The sequence below is a fragment of the Diabrotica virgifera genome, chromosome 9 (genome assembly GCF_917563875.1).
Source record: "Diabrotica virgifera virgifera chromosome 9, PGI_DIABVI_V3a".
Classification (NCBI taxonomy): Eukaryota; Metazoa; Arthropoda; class Insecta; order Coleoptera; family Chrysomelidae; genus Diabrotica; species Diabrotica virgifera.
The window spans coordinates 39,680,357-39,701,483 of NC_065451.1; the positions used below are offsets into that span (position 1 = coordinate 39,680,357).

At 33.4% G+C, this 21,127-nt stretch overlaps 1 protein-coding gene across 2 annotated transcripts in view; it reads right to left on the reverse strand.

Annotated features, from left to right (window-relative positions):
• Window positions 1-4,439: 4,439 nt before the first annotated feature.
• The window catches only part of LOC126892664 (zinc finger protein 226-like), a 43,821-nt gene continuing 27,133 nt past the window's right edge, over window positions 4,440-21,127 (reverse strand). The window contains exons 3-4 of one of the 2 annotated variants that reach the window (XM_050662307.1): window positions 19,714-20,048; window positions 4,440-5,438 (exon numbers count right to left, since the gene is read on the reverse strand). In XM_050662307.1, the coding sequence (XP_050518264.1) occupies window positions 5,334-5,438; window positions 19,714-20,048 (440 nt within the window). In that variant the 3' untranslated portion in view covers window positions 4,440-5,333. Of the gene's footprint in view, window positions 5,439-16,761; window positions 20,049-21,127 lie in introns of those variants that run through there. The other variant, XM_050662306.1, reaches the window with a different exon arrangement.

Genomic DNA, 21,127 nt, shown 5'->3' on the forward strand with positions numbered 1-21,127 from the left:
GATCATTCTGGCTATGATGATTCTGTTAGTTGCTATACGGAATAGTTGTGTTGAGGTCTTTCTATACCATGCTCTCAGGTTAGCAAGCCAGGATATTCTTCTTCGTCCTGGAGCCCTTTTTCCTTCAATTTTACCTTGTAAAATGCACTGGAGCAGCCCGTATCTGCCTTGATTTCTCATTATATGCCCTAAGTACTGCAGCTTACGGCCCTTCACGATGTTGACTAAATCTGCGGTTGTGTTCATCCTCCGTAGTACTTCTTCATTGGTGACTTTGTCTGTCCATGGTATCTTCAGGATCCTTCTGTACAACCATAGCTCAAAAGCCTGAAGTTTCGATAGAGATTCCGCCTTCAATGTCCACGTTTCTACTCCGTATAGAAGCACTGAGTACACGTAACATTTAAGGAGCCTTATTTTTGTTTTTAGAGTGATGTCATGGCTATTGAACACAGAGCTCATAGCCAAGAATGCACTCTTTGCCTTTCCGATGCGACATTTAATCTCTTGAGTATTGTCCCACGACTCATTGATTATAGTTCCCAAATAGTTGTATTGTGAGACACGTTCAATTCTCATTTGGTTCACATATAGATTTACTCCAGTTATGTTTTGCTTGCTGATGATCATTAGCTTGGTTTTGCTGGTGTTTATGTCTAGTCCATATGTTCTACTGGTTTCAGTTATTTTATCCATTAAGCTTTGCAGCCCTTCTATGGTATTGGAAAACACTATTGTGTCATCTGCATATCGCAGGTTACTGAGCTTGACTCCATTTATTGAGATGCCTTCATCAATATCTTTTAGAGCCTCTTCAAAAATGTGCTCTGAGTACAGATTGAATATCAGCGGTGAAATTATGCATCCCTGTCTCACTTCCCTTAAGATTTTGACCTGATCTGTATATTCTCCATCTATTCGGAGCACTGCTGATTGATTCCAATACAGGTTAGCTATTATTTTCAGGTCTCTTCCATCAATCCCTGTCCTCTTCAGCACTTCCATCATTTGTTCATGTCGGACTCTATCGAAAGCCTTTTTGTAGTCAATCGGGCATGCAAAAACATCACAGCTGACATCTCTACATTTCTGAAACAACACCTGCAAGCTAAATAGAGCCTCCCTCGTACCAACAGCGTTCACAAATCCAAACTGATTGAGCGCAATTTGTTCTTCGCATTTTCGGTAAATTCTATTATGGATGACTTTTAAAAACAGCTTGAGAAGATGGCTCATTAGGCTTATGGTCCTATAGTCTTCACAAACTTTTGCTCCTGGTTTTTTGGGCAACGGTACAAACTCAGATTTGAGCCACTCTGCTGGTATTTTTCCTGCCTTGTATATGTCATTAAATATTTCAGCTATTATTTTTATTTGTGCTCCATCTAATAGCTTTAGCAGTTCTGCAGGTATTTCATCAAGTCCCGGTGCCTTTCTATCCTTCATTTGTCTGATGGCTGTGGTTACTTCTTCTGGTAGAATTTCGGGACCTGAATTATCTTCAATGGTGGGTTCTTTTCCTGTTCTAAGGTCGTGGAAAAGTTTCCCCAAGTATTCTTCCCATACTTTCTTTTTATCTTTTTTCGTTATGGCAAGATTGCCTTACTTACCTTAGTACAAATGTGCTCATAAAAAAAGTTACAGCCCTTTGAGTTACAAAATGAAAATCGATTTTTTTCAATATATCGAAAACTATTAGAGATTTTTTGTTGAAAATGGACATGTATCATTACTATGGCAGGAACATCTTAAAACAAAATTATAGTGAAATTTGTCCACCCCATAAAAATTTTATGGGGGTTGTGTTCCCTTAAACCCCCCAAACTTTGGTGTACGTTCCAATTAATTCATTATTGTGGTAGCATTAGTTAAACACAACGTTTTTAAAACTTTTTTGCCTCGTAGTATTTTATCGATAAGCCATTTTTCATCGAGATGAGGCTTCTTTTTTAACCTTTAACTACCCGCGCATCAAGTTATAACATAACTACACGCGTGGCGTACTTTATACGCCACAAGAGAATACACTTAAAAACAGCGGATTTGTTTAGTTTTTTTTTTGAAAAAATACACTTAGTTGTTTGTTATAAACCTTATTCGGCATCAGTGAATACTTGGAGTTCCTTCTCAGTAAGCCAATTGGGATGTATAACTGGAATCATGAAATAACTGGATTCCATGATAAATAAAATTACTAATAAAAAATTTTTGAAAATGTGATTTTTTACAGGAGAAAAAGTATTGTTTATAAAGAAAAATATATTTTGTGCCATAATGACTAAAAAACAATTGAAATATGTACTTATATTACTACTTATATTAATATAATCGTGACGTATATTGTCCACCACCGGAAAAAACAAATAATAAACTGTAAATTACGATCTTCCCAGAAAGCCGATTATAACTAAACTAAAACCAAATTGTAAAGCACATTCCAGTGATAGGTTAGAGAGATAAACAAGGTCAAAAATTAAATTTTTAAATATATTTGCAGTAGAATTCTTATATCTGGCGTACAAAGTACGCCAGCGCGTGTAGTTAAAGGTTAATATGTTTACATAAAAATTTTAAGGGGGTTTTGTTCCTTTAAACCCGCCAAATGTTTGTGTACGTTCTAAATAAACTATTATTGTGGTACCATTAGTTAAATACAGTATTTTTAAAACGTTTTTGCCTCTTAGTCTTTTTCTGATAAGTCACCTTTTATCGAGATGTGGCTTCTTTTTCAAAATATACCTAAAAATGTAAATTATAAATAAATTTTCAGATTATTAACAGGTCGCTACAATCGTACTTAACCATATACAAATATGTGGTGGATTCGACAAATATTCAAAATATCTCGATAAACACTGGCTTATCGAAAAAGGACTAGGAGGCAAAAAAGTTTTAAAAATATTGTGTTTAACTAATGGAGCCACAATAATAATTTAATTGGAATGTACACAAAAGTTTGGGGGGGTTTAAGGGAACAAAACCCCCATAAAATTTTTATGGGGTGCACAAATTTCACTTTAATTTTTTTTTTTAAAGATATTGCTACCATAAGAGTGCCACATGTCCACTTTCAATAAAAAATCTCTAAGAGTTTTCGATATATGAAAAAAAATCGATTTTCATTTTGTAACTTCAAAAGGCTGTAACTTTTTTTGTGTACACTATTGTATATAGGTAAGTGAGGTTCAATCAACCTAGTTTTGACCCCAGAATCTGTGGTATACTTTATGACCAATCTTTTCGGGACACCCTGTATACAGTCGGAAAATGAAAGAATACCCATGAACGATCACATCAATCACTTATTTTGTATTTGCTGTCTTTTTCTATAAATAACAAACGTTTGTTATAGAAAATGACAGCAAATGCAAAATAAGTGATTGATGTGATTGTTCATGGGTATTCTTTCATTTTTCCGACTGTATTTATTATGACGATTAGAACTCTTTCAACTCTTTGAATCGTTGTATCTCAAAAACGGTGGCTATTACGAAAAAAAGTATTAAGATATTTTTTATAAATAATTATCTAATCTACATTTTTGGTTGGAACTAATTTTATGATAAAACTTACTGTTTCGCTGAAAATCGCTAAAAACCATATTTGGTGACCTTTGACCCAGCGTAAATTTTTTAGCTCAGGTCGGATTTATGAGGACTTTGTAGATTTCATTTATGATGGTATTTTGAACAATCCAGCCAATTTTCAGCTTGATGGTAATTATTGTAACCTCACTCCTATTTTTGAGTCTAACTAGACCGTTCTAATATTCTCTTCGTCCTTGGTAGTGGAAGCGTTCCCGGAGAATATGCTTTAAGGTCAACATTGTCACAAAGTCTATTGACAAATTTATCACTAGTAAGTATTGAACATGAAATAAAAATTTAAGTAAGTGATATTATTCAAGATTTTGCTAATGCAAAAGCACGAAAAGTAACTTTTTTATAATTATATGTGCATCCTGTGATAATTCGTTAATAAATTATTATTTTTTTAAATAATCAGAAAGTTGTTTTTTATTCATCTAACCAATTCCTTCCTAAAAGTACTATTTACTCGTGTACTCAAATCTGTCAAATTTCCTCAACCAATGTTCAACCTTACCTCATAGATAAGAAGGTTAATTTTTAATTAAATATTTTTAACAGATTTGGGTAGGTTGTTCTGACGCCGTGAATACGTACTAGGTCTTGACATCATTTAATATTGCACTATTTGCATCTGGATTTTTGTTTACATTATAGGCGTACCTAATACGCGCTAATACCCTATGTACTAGTACTAGGTAGGTACCTATTCGACTATTCCATTTTGACTGTGCGTCTACCAAAGGGCGCCAGGGCATCGACTGCACACGGGCGCTACATGGGCTAGAGCCGCCTTTGAGTGTGCATGTTCAAATGTTTTTTCAAATTACTTGATTGGTCAAACTGCTTTAAACAAAATTCACACTTGGTAAGGTTTTTCTCCAGTGTGCACTCTCAAATGTGTTTTCAAATTATCCATTCGACTAAATTGCTTAAAACAAATTTTACACTTGTAAGGTTTTTCTCCAGTGTGCATGTTCAAATGGGTTTTCAAAGAATATGCCTGAGAAAACTGCCTAAAACAAATTTCACACTTGTGTGGTTTTTCTCCAGTGTGCACTCTCAAATGTGTTTTCAAAGAACCTGCTTCCCTAAACTGCTTAAAACAAATTTCACACTTGTGAGGTTTTTCTCCAGTGTGCACTCTCAAATGATGTTTCAAATGTTGTACATTACTAAACTGCTTAAAACAAATTTCACAATTATGAGGTTTTTCTCCGGTGTGCACTCTCAAATGTGTTTTCAAATTATCCATTCGACTAAACTGCTTAAAACAAATTTCACACTTGTGAGGTTTTTCTTCAGTGTGCACTCTCAAATGTGTTTTCAAATTATCCATTCGACTAAATTGCTTAAAACAAATTTTACACTTGTAAGGTTTTTCTCCAGTGTGCATGTTCAAATGGGTTTTCAAAGAATATGCCTGAGAAAACTGCCTAAAACAAATTTCACACTTGTGTGGTTTTTCTCCAGTGTGCACTCTCAAATGTGTTTTTAAATGACTTGCTTCCCTAAACTGCTTCAAACAAATTTCACACTTGTGAGGTTTTTCTCCAGTGTGCACTCTCAAATGATGTTTCAAATGTTGTCGATAACTAAACTGCTTAGAACAAATTTCACACTTGTGAGGTGTTTCTCCAGTGTGCACTCTCAAATGTTTTTTCAAACTATGTGTTCTAGAAAACTGTTTGGAACAAATTTCACAACTGTAAGGTCCCTTTCCAGTTTGAACTGTTATATTGTGATTTACAGTTTTTTCCTCAGCCTGCTGACTCGAACAGTGTTCTTTATGGGATGCATATTCACAAAATGTTTCCATAATTTTCGTATTGCTCTCCTTCTGAGGAAAACCTAAAATACAAACCAACTATAAACAATTACGACTGGAGAAAAATTAATAGACACAGAATAATAAACTAATAAGTTATACATAATCAAAAGTCAGGCAGCAAAAGTCTAGCCAATAATACATATAATCAATAGGATATCAAGATAACTTGTATATTGTGTCACCCTGGGAGCTAAGGGTGGTAGTACTTCAGGTTCTTTTCAATGTTAAGTAGTTAAGGGAGAATAAAACATCTTACCTCGACGAACACCAAGTTCTGATCTTTTAATTATACAGTATGTATATATATATATATATATATATATATATATATATATATATATATATATATATATATATATATATATATATATATTATATACATACAGTTGAAGAGGGCGAAACACATTTCTAAGAGCTGGTGTTTGGATCTTCGATTCTATTCAAAAAATTTTTCCCAGCCCGAAGTAGTGGATGTGTGAATTGTTCGTAAGGAGATTTTTCCGCATTCTCTATTTCATTTGTTTGTTTTCGTACGAGTGGTCGTCCAAACCAGTACCTGTGGATCTTTTGATCACTGAGTGTGTTTCAAAGATCTACATCTTTTGTTTTTTCATATATATATATATATATATATATATATATATATATATATACAGTATGTCCCTGTAAGTTGTATCCATATGGAAAACTTTTTTATTATTAATTTTACGAAAAAAAGTTATTCTTTATAAAAAGCTCTGCATGGTCCAAAACCTAAGATTTAATCATCAAATATCAAATTTTTTGAATATTATACGAGGTATGTCAAAAAGTTTGAATTTCACTCAAGAGTAAAGTAGCTTTATTTTTCACAATATTGAAAATTGCTATTATGAAAAGTTGTTTGGAATTAAAAACTGTATTCTAGTATGCAATTACATCCTTCTAATTGAAAATTTTTTTTTTGAAAAATTATGGATAACTAACATTATTTTCAGTTATTTTAATTCTAATAACTCTTTTATTATTAATTCTACGAAAAAAAGTGATTCTTAATAAAAAGTTCTGCATGGTCTAAAATCTAAAATACAACCATCTTTTGTCAAATTTTATCAATTTTATACGAGGTATGTCAAAAAATATGAATTTTGCTCAAGAGTAAAATACGTTTATTTTTCACAATATCGAAAACTGTTATTATGAAGAGTTATTTAGAATTAAAAACTATGTTTCAGTATGTAATTACATCCTTCTAATTGAAATATTCTGAACTATAAAGGTACTTTACTTTTGATCTAAATTTATCTTTTTTGACATACCTCGTATAAAATTGATAAAATTTGATATAAGATGGTTGTATTTTAAGTTTTAGACCATCCAGTACTTTTTATTAAGAATCACTTTTTTTCGTAAAATTAATAATAAAAGAGTTATCAGAATTGAAATAACTGAAAAAATAATGAGCTATCCATAATTCCTCAAAAAAAAATTTTTTTCAATTAGAAGGATGCAATTGCATATTAGAATGTAGTTTTTAATTCCAAACAACTTTTCATAATAGCAATTTCCAATATTACGAAAAATAAAGCTACTTTACTCTTGAGTGAAATTCAAACTTTTTGACATACCTCGTATAATATTCAAAAAATTTGATATTTGATGGTTAAATCTTAGGTTTTGGACCATGCAGAGCTTTTTATAAAGAATAACTTTTTTTCGTAAAATTAATAATAAAAAAGTTTTCCATATGGAAACAACTTACAGGGACATACTGTATATACAGGGTGGTTCATCTTATTCGCCTCGGTCTCTGTACGGAAAACCACTTGATATTTTAAAAAAATTTCTTCACAGAACTATACAGGGCCTTTAATACTACAACCTAAAAATAATGTGAATTATACAGGGTGTTCCAAAAAAGAGTGGTATATCAAAGTTATATTTTTTCTTATGGAATGCCCTATATCTGATGACATTATTGAATTGACCTTAAAAAATAAGCTATACTTTCATAAGGGTTCCCTATACCTAAATACAGGGTGTTTTGATTTATTTCGATTTTTATAAAAATGTAAGGTTTTAGAAAAGAATAAATATCTACCAATCTAAGAAGCAGTAACAAATTCTTTCTTGGATCTTAATAAAACACTATTTAGCATACTTAAACAGATGCTTATTGCAACAAAATTTCTTACAGGGTGGTCAAAATATGAGATTGTTCTATTAACAAATTCAAGCTGTAATAACTTATTATTTTAAATGGAACACCCTGTATCTTACTAGTCTATTGCGTAGAAAATTTACTTAGCTTTCAATTTGTACTAGGGTTTCCTATACCTATCTTTTTACAGGGCGGTCAAAATATTAGATTGTTCTATTAACAAATTCAAGCTGTAATAACTTACTTATTTTAAATGGAACACCCTGTATCTTACTAGTCTATCGAGTAGAAAATTTCCTTAGCTTTCAATTCTTATTAGGGTTTCCTATACCTATCTCCCTTCATTTTTTAAATATTTAAAGATTTCCTAATTTGCAAGCTTTAAAAATTAGAATTACATAAGTACCTATGTCGTGTTTATGTGCAACACATCACCAACACCGGCAATATACTTAGACAAGATACTGCCGTTAATGAAATTTTCAGTGTTATCATGTAGTCACACAGAGTGTTGTATTATTTTAGTTGATTTTGGCCTACATGTGAAATTGAATAATACGTTTATTTTAAACTGCATACCCTATATTAGATGCCGTATTCTGGAAGATATTTAAATTATTTTCATTCCGTATAAGTATTTTCCATATCTTAACCCAACGGTTATTAAGTAAATTTAAGAACGCCACTTTTTGTTTGAATCTTTAAATCGCAATTACAAACAATTAAATGCAATGACTACTTTGACGAAAACGAGCCTATTGTACAAAAATATGTAAAAATGGGTATTTACAGAATAACATGGGAATTTATAACTACAGAATAACATGTGTATTGAGAATGTTAACATGGAATTGAAGAGATTTTAAATATCTTCCATTATAAAGAATATAATATCGAGTATGTCATTTAAAATAAGAACACTCTGTGTGATTTAATGATAAAAATGTGAATTTTATTAATGAAACTATCTTGACTAAGATATTTAAGTATATTGCCGGTGTTGGTGATGTGTTGTACATAACCACGACATAGGTACTTAATTCTAATTTTTAAAGCTTACAAATTAGGAAATCTTTAAATATTTAAAAAATGAAGGGAGATAGGTATAGGAAACCCTAATAAGAATTGAAAGCTAAGTAAATTTTCTACTCGATAGACTAGTAAGATACAGGGTGTTCCATTTAAAATAAGTAAGTTATTACAGCTTGAATTTGTTAATAGAAAAATCTAATATTTTGACCACCCTGTAAAAAGATAGGTATAGGAAACCCTAGTACAAATTGAAAGCTAAGTAAATTTTCTACGCGATAGACTAGTAAGATACAGGGTGTTCCATTTAAAATAAGTAAGTTATTACAGCTTGAATTTGTTAATAGAACAATATCATATTTTGACCACCCTGTAAGAAATTTTGTTGCAATAAGCATCTGTTTAAGTATGCTAAATAGTCTATTATTAAGATCCAAGAAAGAATTTGTTACTGCTTCTTAGATTCGTAGATATTTATTTTTTTCTAAAACCTTACATTTTTATAAAAATCGAAATAAATCAAAACACCCTGTATTTAGGTATAGGGAACCCTTATGAAAGTTAAGCTTATTTTTTAAGGTCAATTCAATAATGTCATCAGATATAGGGCATTCCATAAGAAAAAATATAACTTTGATATACCACTTTTTTTTGGAACACCCTGTATAATTTACATTATTTTTAGGTTGTAGTATTAAAGGCCCTGTATATTTCTGTGAAGAAATTTCAACGAGGCGAATAAGATGAACCACCCTGTATATATATATATATATATATATATATATATATATATATATATAAAATCTTGTTAATTTTGAGGTTGCAGTCATAAATTTCATTACCTAACTGCTTTATATATATATATATATATATATATATATATATATATATATATATATATATATATATAATCGGTTCATAACGTTCTACGACGTCTTCCGATTCCCAATCGCCATTGCTCTCGATCGTAGCACATGTCTTGGTTCAAGCCTCTTTCTCCGATTTCCCTATGGATTCCTTCTATCTAGCTTTTCCTAGGTCTTCCTCTCTTCCGCCGTCCTTTTGGTGCCCATCGTAGCACTTGCTCGGGTAATCTGTCTTCTTCCATACGTTGTACGTGGCCAAACCATCTTAATTGCTTTGTTTTTATATCGTCCATTATTGTATGCTTTACATCCATTATCTCCAATATTCTTGTATTTCTGATTTTTTGTATTCTTGATATACCAGCAGATCTTCTCCAGAAGTCCATTTCAGTTGTTTTGAGCATATTTTCGGATTTTTCTTTAAGTGGCCAAACTTCGCTGCTGTATGTTATAATGCTCTTAACAATGATGTTATAGATGTTACGTTTATTTTCTTTGGAGATACTTTGGTCCCATAGGATTTTGTTCAATAATGCGATAGCTTTCCTTCCTTGTGTGCACCTTTCTTGGATATTCTTGTCCAACGTTCCATCTTGTGTAATTGTAAGACCCAAGTATTTATATTCCTGACAGTGATTAATAGTTATTTCATTTTCCAACGCTAGATCCTGCTGTATGCCTCCAACGCACATATATTCCGTTTTCTTGGTATTCACTTCTAAACCCCAGTTCCGGTACTCTTCTATGATTTTTCGGGTCATATATTCAATATCGTGATAATCCTGGGCCATAAAAATCTGATCATCCGCAAAACATAGAGTGTATAGCATGTTATCATCATTTAGCAGTATACCCATATTCTTACATTTCCTTTTCCAGGACTTCAAAACTTGCTCTAAATATATTTTAAATAGTGTCGGCGATAGACAGCAGCCCTGTTTAAGACCCTTATTCACTTCAAATCCTGACGAGATTTCCTTGCCTAGCTTAACTTTTGCTATATTATGTTGGTATAGATTTTTTACAGCTTTAATGAGGTTCAGACTGATGTTAGTTTTTTCGAGGGCTTCCCAAAGTTTACTTTGTGGTACAGTATCGTATGCTTTTTTTAAGTCTATGTACACTAAATGCAGTTCTTGATTGTAGGTTATTTGTTTGTCTATTAACTGTGTTACACAATATAGGTGGTCAGTGGTGGATCTGCCAGCGCGGAAACCGGCTTGCTCTTCGGCCTCTAAGTCCTTGTATTCTTCTTCTATTATTTTTTTGGATAATTTTTCCGTAAACTCTGCTGATGGTGCTTGTGACAGATATTCCCCGGTAATTATCGCATATATTTATATTTAATTATCGCATATAATTATATTATTTTCAATAATCAAAGTGTGTTATTGTGTTATTGTTACAAAGCACAGGCTGCTTCTTCAGCACCAGCAAGTGGCTCAAGGATTCGTACACTTAATATTTAAACAAACAATGAATGCAAATGTTAGTCGATATTACACAATCTTGACCCAGTTCTTTCTTCTTAAGGTGCCTATCCGTTCCGGATGTTGGCGATCAGCATGGCTATCCTAACTTTGCTTGCTGCTATTCTGAATAGTCCGGTTGTCGATGTATTAAACCACTTTCTCAGGTTTTGAAGCCAAGATATTCTTCTTCTCCCTGGTCCACTCTTTCCAAATACCTTGCCTTGAAGAATGAGTTGCAGCAAGCCATATCTCTGTTCATTCCTCATAACATGGCCAAGATATTCTAGTTTGCGCGCTTTGATTGTGTTAATAATCTCGCATTCCTTGCCTATTCTACGTAGAACCTCAACATTAGTCACACGATCCACCCACGAAATTCTCAAAATGCGCCTGTAACACCACATCTCGAATGCCTCGAGTTTTCTCAAAGAAATCTCGGAAAGTGTTCAGGCCTCTACTCCGTATAATATCGTAGAAAATAAAGTCGGAAAAATGAAAGAATACTCATGAACGAACATATAAAACACGCTGTATTTTCCTGTCACCGTGTCACAAAGAAAATTGCCCAGCGCAAGTACATGTAATAATAATTATTGTAATTATAATATATGTTCGTTCATGGGTATTCTTTCATTTTTCCTACTGTACTTAGCATCTGATGATAGAGATTTTGGTAGGAAGAGGTAAATTGTGGCTTCTGAAAAGAGACTTCATCATTATGAACGCTGATATCGCTTTTCCTATGCGTTGTTTTATTTGATTTGAGTGGTCCCACTGGCTGTTTATGTTGGTACCAAGGTATGTGTAGCTGTCGACCCTGTCAATTAGTTGTCGGTTAACCAAAAGCTGTGTATTTAATATTTCGCGCTTACTGACTACCATGTACTTTGTTTTTTTCGTATTGAGACCGTATTCTCTACTTATATCTGATATGCGCGACATTATTCTTTGCAAACCATCTAGACTGTCTGCAAAAACTACAGCGTCGTCGGCATATCTAATGTTGTTAAGACGCACTCCGTAGACTAATACGCCTTCCTGTAGTTCTCCCAGCGCTTGCTCGAAGATACATTCAGAGTATATATTAAATAGTACCGGGGACAGGATGCATCCTCGCCTCACTCCTCTATCTATGGAGACTGCCTCTGTCAATTGATCATCCACTTTAATATTGGCAGTTTGGTTGTAATACAAATTATATATGATTCTCAAGTCTCCATCATCTACTCCCGCTTCTTTCAAGATGTTTATGAGTTTATCATGTTTTACTCTATCAAACGCCTTTTTGTAGTCGATAAAACAAATATACACGTCACAGTCAACATCCCTGCATCTTTGCATAAGCACTTGGACAGCAAATAGAGCCTCTCGGGTGCCTAAGGCATCGCGGAATCCAAACTGCGTCCATGATATCTGTTCTTCGCATTTTTTATATATTCTGCCGTGTATCACTTTCAGAAACGTTTTGAGTAAGTGGCTCATTAGGCTAATTGTTCTGTAGTCTTCACATGTTTTGGCATTTACTTTTTTGGGTAAAGTTACGAAGGTCGACTTTAACCAGCTTTGGGGTATTTTTCCAGTTACGTATATTTTGTTGAATACAGTTGACCCAGTTCAATATTGGATATTATTTAATATTAATTCATCTTCTGATACTGATAAAAATCTTAATCTCGTAATCTTATTCCAGGACAGAAGGATTAGTCAGGGCAGGGCCGTCTCAACCCGGGGGTGCAAGGGGTGCGAGGCACCCGGGCGCCAAGTCCAAGGGGCGCAAGCCGAACACTTGCTAGGCTAAAACTTGCGCTTCTTGTCCGTAAAAAAACTATAAATATCAAATATATAAGTGCACTTTCGGTATTTTTTACACAGGCTATTAATGCTTAAAAAAGTTAAAGCTTAAAGTGAAAAAAATGGTGTACGTAATATGATGTCTGTATACCCAGTAGAGGCAGAGTTGTACCTAATGAAAAGCAGGTTCTTATTCGTTAAATTCCAAATCGAATATTTCAACGTGACATAACCCAAAAATGAAGCACTTTTCAGGGAAATCTCATTACAGCTTTTTTAAACTTAAAAAAGCTTTATTTTTGTTTTTTTATTGTCTATTTGGCATTTATAAGTAAGCAAGTTACGCTCAAAATAAAGTTTGTACCTCTTTTTGGTAAAAAAAAATCGTAAAAGTTACCTCCTAATTAGCATCATAAATCAAATTAATCGTTACCGCTTTACAAGTTACATTACTTAGATATCTGTAAAAAAATGTAAAAATTTGGTTTTATTGAAAGTGATTTTTTCTTATTTTGCAAAAAAATGCTTTTTTCAAAATTATTTGAGATCCCAAAAATCTCAAAGAGTAAAAAGTAAGTTTTGCTTATTTAAATATTTTGCATTTGTTTGTTTTTCTGTAGGACAAAAAAGATATAGCTGTTCAAAATTTACATACAATAGTAATTAGTTTACTATATTGTTGTTAGGTTCGTTTGTCTGAATCCGTCAAGAAAGCTTGCCGAAGTTAGAGAGCATTTTCTAGGTTTTTTTACCGGTTACTGATATTAGCGGACAATGATTATCAAATTATTTGTTAGAATTTTTGAAATTAATGAATTATGATTTAGATGATTTACTAGGCCAAGGATATGATAATGGGGCAAATATGAGGGGAAAAATATTGGCCTTCGAAAAAAAAATAATTTTAGACATGAATCCTCGTGCGTTTTATGTTCCTTATGGAGCTTACACCCGTAATTTAATGCTAAATGATGCTGCTAAATGCTCATTGTAAATAACAATTTTTTTAATTGTTCAAGAAATGTATGTTTTTTCGCATCAATATTACAGTGGAATGTCATAATGAATGAGATACCCACTATTACATTAAAACCGCTTTCAAATGCGCGATGGGGAGTAGAATTGACTCATTAAAAATATTTTGTTTTAATATGGGGAAAATTTACGAAGCATTTATACTCAATTTTTGATAACAAATACGACAATGGCACAAGAAACATCACAAGCTCATTGATGACAAAATTAAACAACTTGAAAGTTTATCTGCTATGTCGTGACATGGAACAATATTTTCAGCAAAACTTTGCAAACGAGCGATATTATTATTTCGGAAGCTGTTAAGATGCTTGATCAAGTTAGTTATGATTCAATAAAATTGTGTTTTGACTAGGAAAGTTTTGGGGTAGTTCTGATTTCTTTCATTATATATGGATTTTGGGCTGCTGAATCCGAATATGAGGTTTGCGGACAAAATTTCTTGCCGGAACATTGAAAAAATCGCGAAAAAGGCGAAAAATTTCAGCTTTTTTCCGCTTTTTTGCTCAAATCTCGAAAACTATGAACTTTTAGTAAATGGTCTGTTAACAGAAATTAGAGTACTTAAAATTATCTACAAATATCACTATTTACTTTTTTCAGACGAACCGTTCGGTCTAAAGTACAAGTTGAAAATTGCAAATTTTTAACGGTCTCGGCAAAACCCACTTTTTACATTCCAAAACTTTATTTTTTATTAGAATGCTGTCATTTGATAATTTTCTCCTAGTTTTCTGCACAAATAATAAATGTTAGTTCATGGGTATGGTATGTCTCTTGTAACAGCTTCCATGAGTCCATTCCGTCCTAAGAGGCCGGGAATGTCTCTGCTTCTCCCTTAGAGCCACAGAAGATCAGGCACAGTTTCAGTTGGTGTAAACATTTCCTTCGGATTTGTTATCTTGATTTCTGATGAACCTTGAGGTTTTGTCCTTTCAAAATGAATTACCGACCGGAATTCAAAACCGGCCATCATGCAAAAGTCATCTGTCATTACTGTCATACGAATTTTTTATTTCGTCTAAAATTAAAAAAAATTTCCCAAAGTTGTAAGTACGATTCATGATTGACGATACAATTTTGTACGCACCACCTCAATACTCTTTATCGAACGCGTCTGTTGCTCGCTTCACTTCCTCTGCTCGTAATATCAGACTCGTTCGATAAAGAGCCACTTTACTGACTTGGTACATAAATAACTATTAAACAATTTTTCGACCGCGGTACCGCGTGACACCCTGTGTATTTGTTATAAGGATTGTTATACGGATGTATTTCTTTCGAGTAAGTTTGTGCAAAAAATCAAATCAGAATAATTTACCTAACGGGGGCGACGTTACAGACTATACTAATAAGTAGTTAAAACAGTCAAAACAAAGAAACGCACACTCATCAAAAATGCACTTGAGATTCTCGTATAATCAACATTTACTGAATCGATCCAGGAAGAGTCAACTCCAACTAGTAAAAGTTGATTTAAATTTTTAAAATCAACTTTTACTGCTCGTTTCAGTTGGAGTTGACTCCAACTAGTTGGAGTCAACTCTAACTGAGAATCAACTTGAACTGTAACATATACACTAACAATCTCGCTACGTTAAATCAACATAGCCTGGAAACCGCATTTCACTGCAATGCAGTCACTCGTTCCTCGCTTCTACCGCCTACTGCGATAACGATCATGGCAAGACCCACGTCACTACTGTGGCGTCCGCCTAGGCATAGTCCCACTTCACAAACGGTGCATCTTTGCCAAGCCAGCTAAAGCTCGTTCAATAGGCGAGCAACAACTGTTGAGCCATGGTTAGTTCAATTCGCTAGCCACGACTGATTTTATCATTCTCCTGGCTCGCTTTAAGTATGCTCTTACTGCCACTACTCCTTCAATTTCCCCCAGTGGCGCTATGCGCCAACGCTGACACTCCTTCGGTCGTCTCTGCTAGAACAGCTCATCGATACTGCGATAACGATCATGGCAAGACCCACGTCACTACTGTGGCGTCCGCCTAGGCATAGTCCCACCTCACAAACGGTGTATCTTTGCCAAGCCAGCTAAAGCTCGTTCAATCCGCGAGCAGCAGCTGTTGAGCCATGGTTAGTTCAATTCTACGACTGATTTTATCATTCTAGTGACTCGCTTTAAATATGCTCTTGCTGTCACTACTCCTTCAATTTCCTCCAGTGGCGCTATGCGCCAACGCTGACACTCCTTCGGTCTTCTCTGTTAGAACAGCTCATCGCTTGTCGTGGCATCACATCGTTACATAGTATACCAATATAATTCATTTTCCAGTCCTATTTGTAATAAAATACATCGTCATCTTAAAAAGAGAATAAGTTTTTGCTGCAAAGACATCCATAAAGCTGCATATTTTGTGGATCCCCGATTTAGAGGAGAAGGCCTTTCCGACGAGGAGATTTTAAATTATATAGAAGTTTGTCAACAAATTGCAATTCATTTCAATCTACAGGCAAGTGTAATTTTTACTAATGCAGCAATATATAAATCGAAAACAGGATTTTCTCAAGATCTCTTTTATGGAAAGTTGCAAGAAAAATTGACTGCCAACCATTAGTGTGGTGACAAGATCTTTGTACTAATCAACCCTTGCAACCTGTTGCAGTACGTTTGCTTCAGTTGGTAACAACCTCTTCTGGATGTGAAAGAAATTGGTCATCATTTGAACACATACATTCAAAAAAGAGGAACAGACTTACAAATCCCCGAGTTGAAAAACTTGTTGCACTTCGCAGTAACATGTTTGTATATTTCGGATGAAAATGTCGCAGGAAAACAGAAAAAAAAATGACACTGGAGATTGTGATTACTACATACATATTTACATAAATATAAAAGCCACATCACTCGAAGTGGAATTTGGTAAAGGTGAAGACTTACTATATTATACAATGAATGATCATGAAGAGAATGAGACTTCTGACGATGGCGATGAAGAATGTTAAAGTACAATTTCTGATATAGAGGAAAATTCAGATTAAAAAGTATTGATTTAGAAACAGTATTTTATTTTGCTTTCAAGTTAATGCAATTATTGGTTTGATTTTGTTTTAATGAAAAGAATATATATTTCGTTATATTTGTTTTGTTTATACGAATATTGATAATTTTATTTTGTATTACTTGAGAGAATATATATTTTGTTATTGTTTAATTTTTATTTTATATGTTGTTATGAAGCTATTTCCTTGTGGCATTTTTATAATTAAGTATTTTCTATGGGAAATAAGCCACAATTTTGCTAAAAAAATGAATTTATTAACGTTTCGAAGCCCAAATCGGGTTTCGTTGTCAAAATACAAAATACTACTAAAATAAACAAAAATGTTGTTGCTAAGTAAAAAAATTCTTCTAATAATTTATTTAATCTGACTCATTTATATTGGCAATTCAGACGTATAATTATACATTTTAAAGTAGACGACTTTAAAATGATATCGCCAATATTTATGAGTTGCGTTCCTGGGACGACTTTACTAAAAGATAGTTCATTCGATTACATGAAATCAATCCCAACTCAAGAATATCCGTCGCAAAAAAATCGTAGCATGTGATCTGTCTTTAAAAAGAATTTTATTTTATACATCACTCTTTCAAAAACAACCTCATTTCAATCAACTTTTTTGGTTTCTTTTCCGGACCTTCGAAAAAAAAACGAAAAAAACCGACAGTTTTTTTTGAAAAAAAAAACGATTTTTCCGGACCTTTAAAACACTAGTGGGAAGAGAATAGTAATACCCAGAGAATGGACAAATGCAGTAATTATACCTATATACAAGAAAGGAAACACAAGAGACTGTAAGAACTATAGAGGTATATCACTACTATGTGTAGCAGCAAAAGTATACGAAACCATAATAGAAAGGAAAATCAGAAAAGAAATAGAACATAAATAAGAGGACGTACAAAGTGGATTCAGGAAAGGACACAACACACAAGACCATATATTCACCATGCAACAAGTAATAGAAAAAGCATTAAAGAAAAATATATCTGAGAAAAAGTATTCGACTCAGTCAAAAGAAAAGATATATGGGAAAGCCTAAAGAAGAAGGAAGTAAGTGAAGAACTGATAGAAGCAACAAAGAGTATATACATGAAAACAACAAATACAGTAAGAATGTTAAATATACAGTCAGAACCATTTGAAACAACTCAAGGAGTTAGACAAGGGGGAAGTCTCAGCCCAGTGCTATTCATAAATGTAATAGATGAGATAGTGAAAGAATGTAAGAAAAATTCAAGAAATACTGCATCGGTTGGAACAGAATGCAAATGATAAACGCTGAGATGTGTATATTTGCAGACGACATAGTATTAATTGCGGAAACAGCAGAAAAACTGAAATACAACTTAGAGAAATGGAACCTAGAAGCAAGCAAATACAACTTAAACGTAAACAAAGAGAAGACTCAGATAATGAAAATATCAAGGAAACAAGGGACGGAAGATCAAATAGAAGTAATGATGGACCAACAAAAAATAATACAGACAAATTCATACAACTACTTAGGAACGATCTTAACAACAGAATGAAAAACACAGGAAAGCTATTCCAAGCACTAAATAGAGGATTCCTTAATAACAAAGAAATATCAATAAAGACCCAGATGACACTATACAAAACAATATATAGACCTACGGTGACATATGGAGCAGAAAATTGAATATTAAACAAAAGACATCAGAGCAGAATTCAGGCAACAGAGATGAAATACCTTAGAAGAACGATCGGAGTAAAAAGAACTGATAGAATCAGAAATGAAGAAATAAGAGAAAGACTCAAAATCAAACCGATACTCGACTCAATCAAGGAGAAAAAATTGGCATGGTTCGGACATCTAACCCGGATGGACAATAATAGACAAGTAAAAAGACTGTGGGACGCCAAACCGATAGGGAAGAATAAAAGAGAAAGACCCATTAAAGAATGACATTTCCCAGATACTGCAGAGTAAGGGTAAGACTTGGCAGGAAGCAACACCGATGGAATTCAATAGGAAGGAATGGAGAAAGTTCGTTAAGAGCTAGGACAATTCAGAAGATTGTAAAATATTGTAATTTAATGAATTGTATTATAAATGGCCCAACACCGAAAGGTATAAATGGGTCTACTGATTAAGTAAAGTAAAGTAAGTAACACTAGTGCACTCTCATATGTTTTTTTAAATTACTTGCTTGACTACATTGCTTAAAACAAATTTCACACTTGTGATGTTTTTCTCCAGTGTGCACTCTCAAATGTCGTTTCAAATTTTGTCGAGAACTAAACTGCTTAAAACAAATTTCACACTTGTAAGGTTTTTCTCCAGTGTGCACTCTCAAATGTGTTTTCAAAGAACCTGCTTGACTAAACTGCTTAAAACAAATTTCACACTTGTGAGGTTTTTCTCCAGTGTGCACTCTCAAATGTCGTTTCAAATGTTGTCGAGAACTAAACTGCTTAAAACAAATTTCACACTTGTAAGGTTTTTCTCCAGTGTGCACTCTCAAATGTGTTTTCAAAGAACCTGCTTGACTAAACTGCTTAAAACAAATTTCACACTTGTGAGGTTTTTCTCCAGTGTGCACTCTCAAATGTTTTTTCAAATCACCTGCTTGACTAACCTGCTTAAAACAAATTTCACACTTGTGAAGTTTTTCTCCATTGTGCACTATCAAATGTTGTTTCAAATGTTGTCGACAACTAAACTGCTTAAAACAAATTTCACACTTGTGAGGTTTTTCTCCAGTGTGCACTCTCAAATGTGCTTTTAAATGACTTGTTTCCCTAAACTGCTTAAAACAAATTTCACACTTGTAAGGTTTTTCTCCAGTGTGCATTCTCAAATGTGTTTTCAAAGAACCTGCTTCACTAAACTGCTTAAAACAAATTTCACACTTGTAAGGTTTTTCTCCAGTGTGCACTCTCAAATGTTTTTTCAAATCACTTGCTTGACTAACCTGCTTAAAACAAATGTCACACTTGTAAGGTTTTTCTCCAGTGTGCACTCTCAGATGTTGTTTCAAATATTGTTGATAACTAAACTGCTTAAAACAAATTTCACACTTGTAAGGTTTTTCTCCAGTGTGCACTCTCAAATGTTTTTTCATACAATGCGTTCTAGAAAACTGCTTAGAACAAATTTCACAACTGTAAGTTCCTTTTCCAGTCTGAGTTGTTATATTTTGATGTACAGTTTTTTCCTCAGCCTGCTGACTCCAACAGTGTTCTTTATGGGATGAATGTTCACAAAATGTTTCCATAATTTTCGTATTGTTCTCCTCTTGAGCAAAACCTAAAATACAAACCAACTATAAACAATTACTACAAGAGAAAAATTAATACAAACATAAAATAATATCCCACATAGCAATGATGTTCGCATAATGTTCAAAGCATATAGTACCAACATTCGTCGGAGTATATTCTTTTTAGTATATGCGTAGTACAAGCAGAGCATGTTCCATAAAAAACATTCTAAATTTCACGTTCTTTGCATATACTTCAAAGAATATTATCGTACCGAATATACTAAACACATTGAATATGGTAACATTCTGTCTAATTCTTAACCTAAAACATTGTTGTAACACATTGCAGATTCTGGTTTATTAATTTAAATACTCTCCAAACAAATTTCAATATTTCTTAGGTTTATTAAAACTTTTTTTAGTTGTTTTTCAGTTTTTCCATCTAGATGAGCTTTTTATATGTACTATTTATAGGTATTATTTATAGGTATTATTATCTTGTTACTCTTCATTTGACAATTATTGCCTGTTACAGTAGTATTGTAATACACAGTACTTTGTATGTTTACTGTGCAAACAACTTTACTATTAACTTTTGTCTTAAAAACTGTTTTTAGTTAATGCCTTCTATTTAGATGAGCATGTTTATAAATATTCTTATAGTTTATTTTTCATTTTAATTTACGAATTAAATTATTTTGAAAAGAAAATAATCGTTTTCGTTTTGATTCAATTCGAGTCTCTTGCCATCCTCTGACACCGTGTTTCGGGGTCTCTACCCCTTATCAAAGAGGCTATGCAAGTAGACTGAATTGAATCAACTCGAAACGAAGAAGAACTGCATATATTAAAATATCTGCAGCAGAGTGTGGTTAGACTGTCCTCTAACGGGGAATGACAAAATAAATAAAAATAAATTTCGACCACGAGTCAGGATCCTGTTAACCGAGATACGATAGTACCAAGCGGCGCCGCTAGGAGGAGCACTCCATCAATGCGCCTCAGAATACTTTAACGAAACGTGGTCATTTTGTGACCACGTTTTGGAGCATTGTGGAAAATGCTCCAAATACTACCTGTGACAATCAATTAGACAGAGGTCCCAGTGAAGTCAGATGTCATA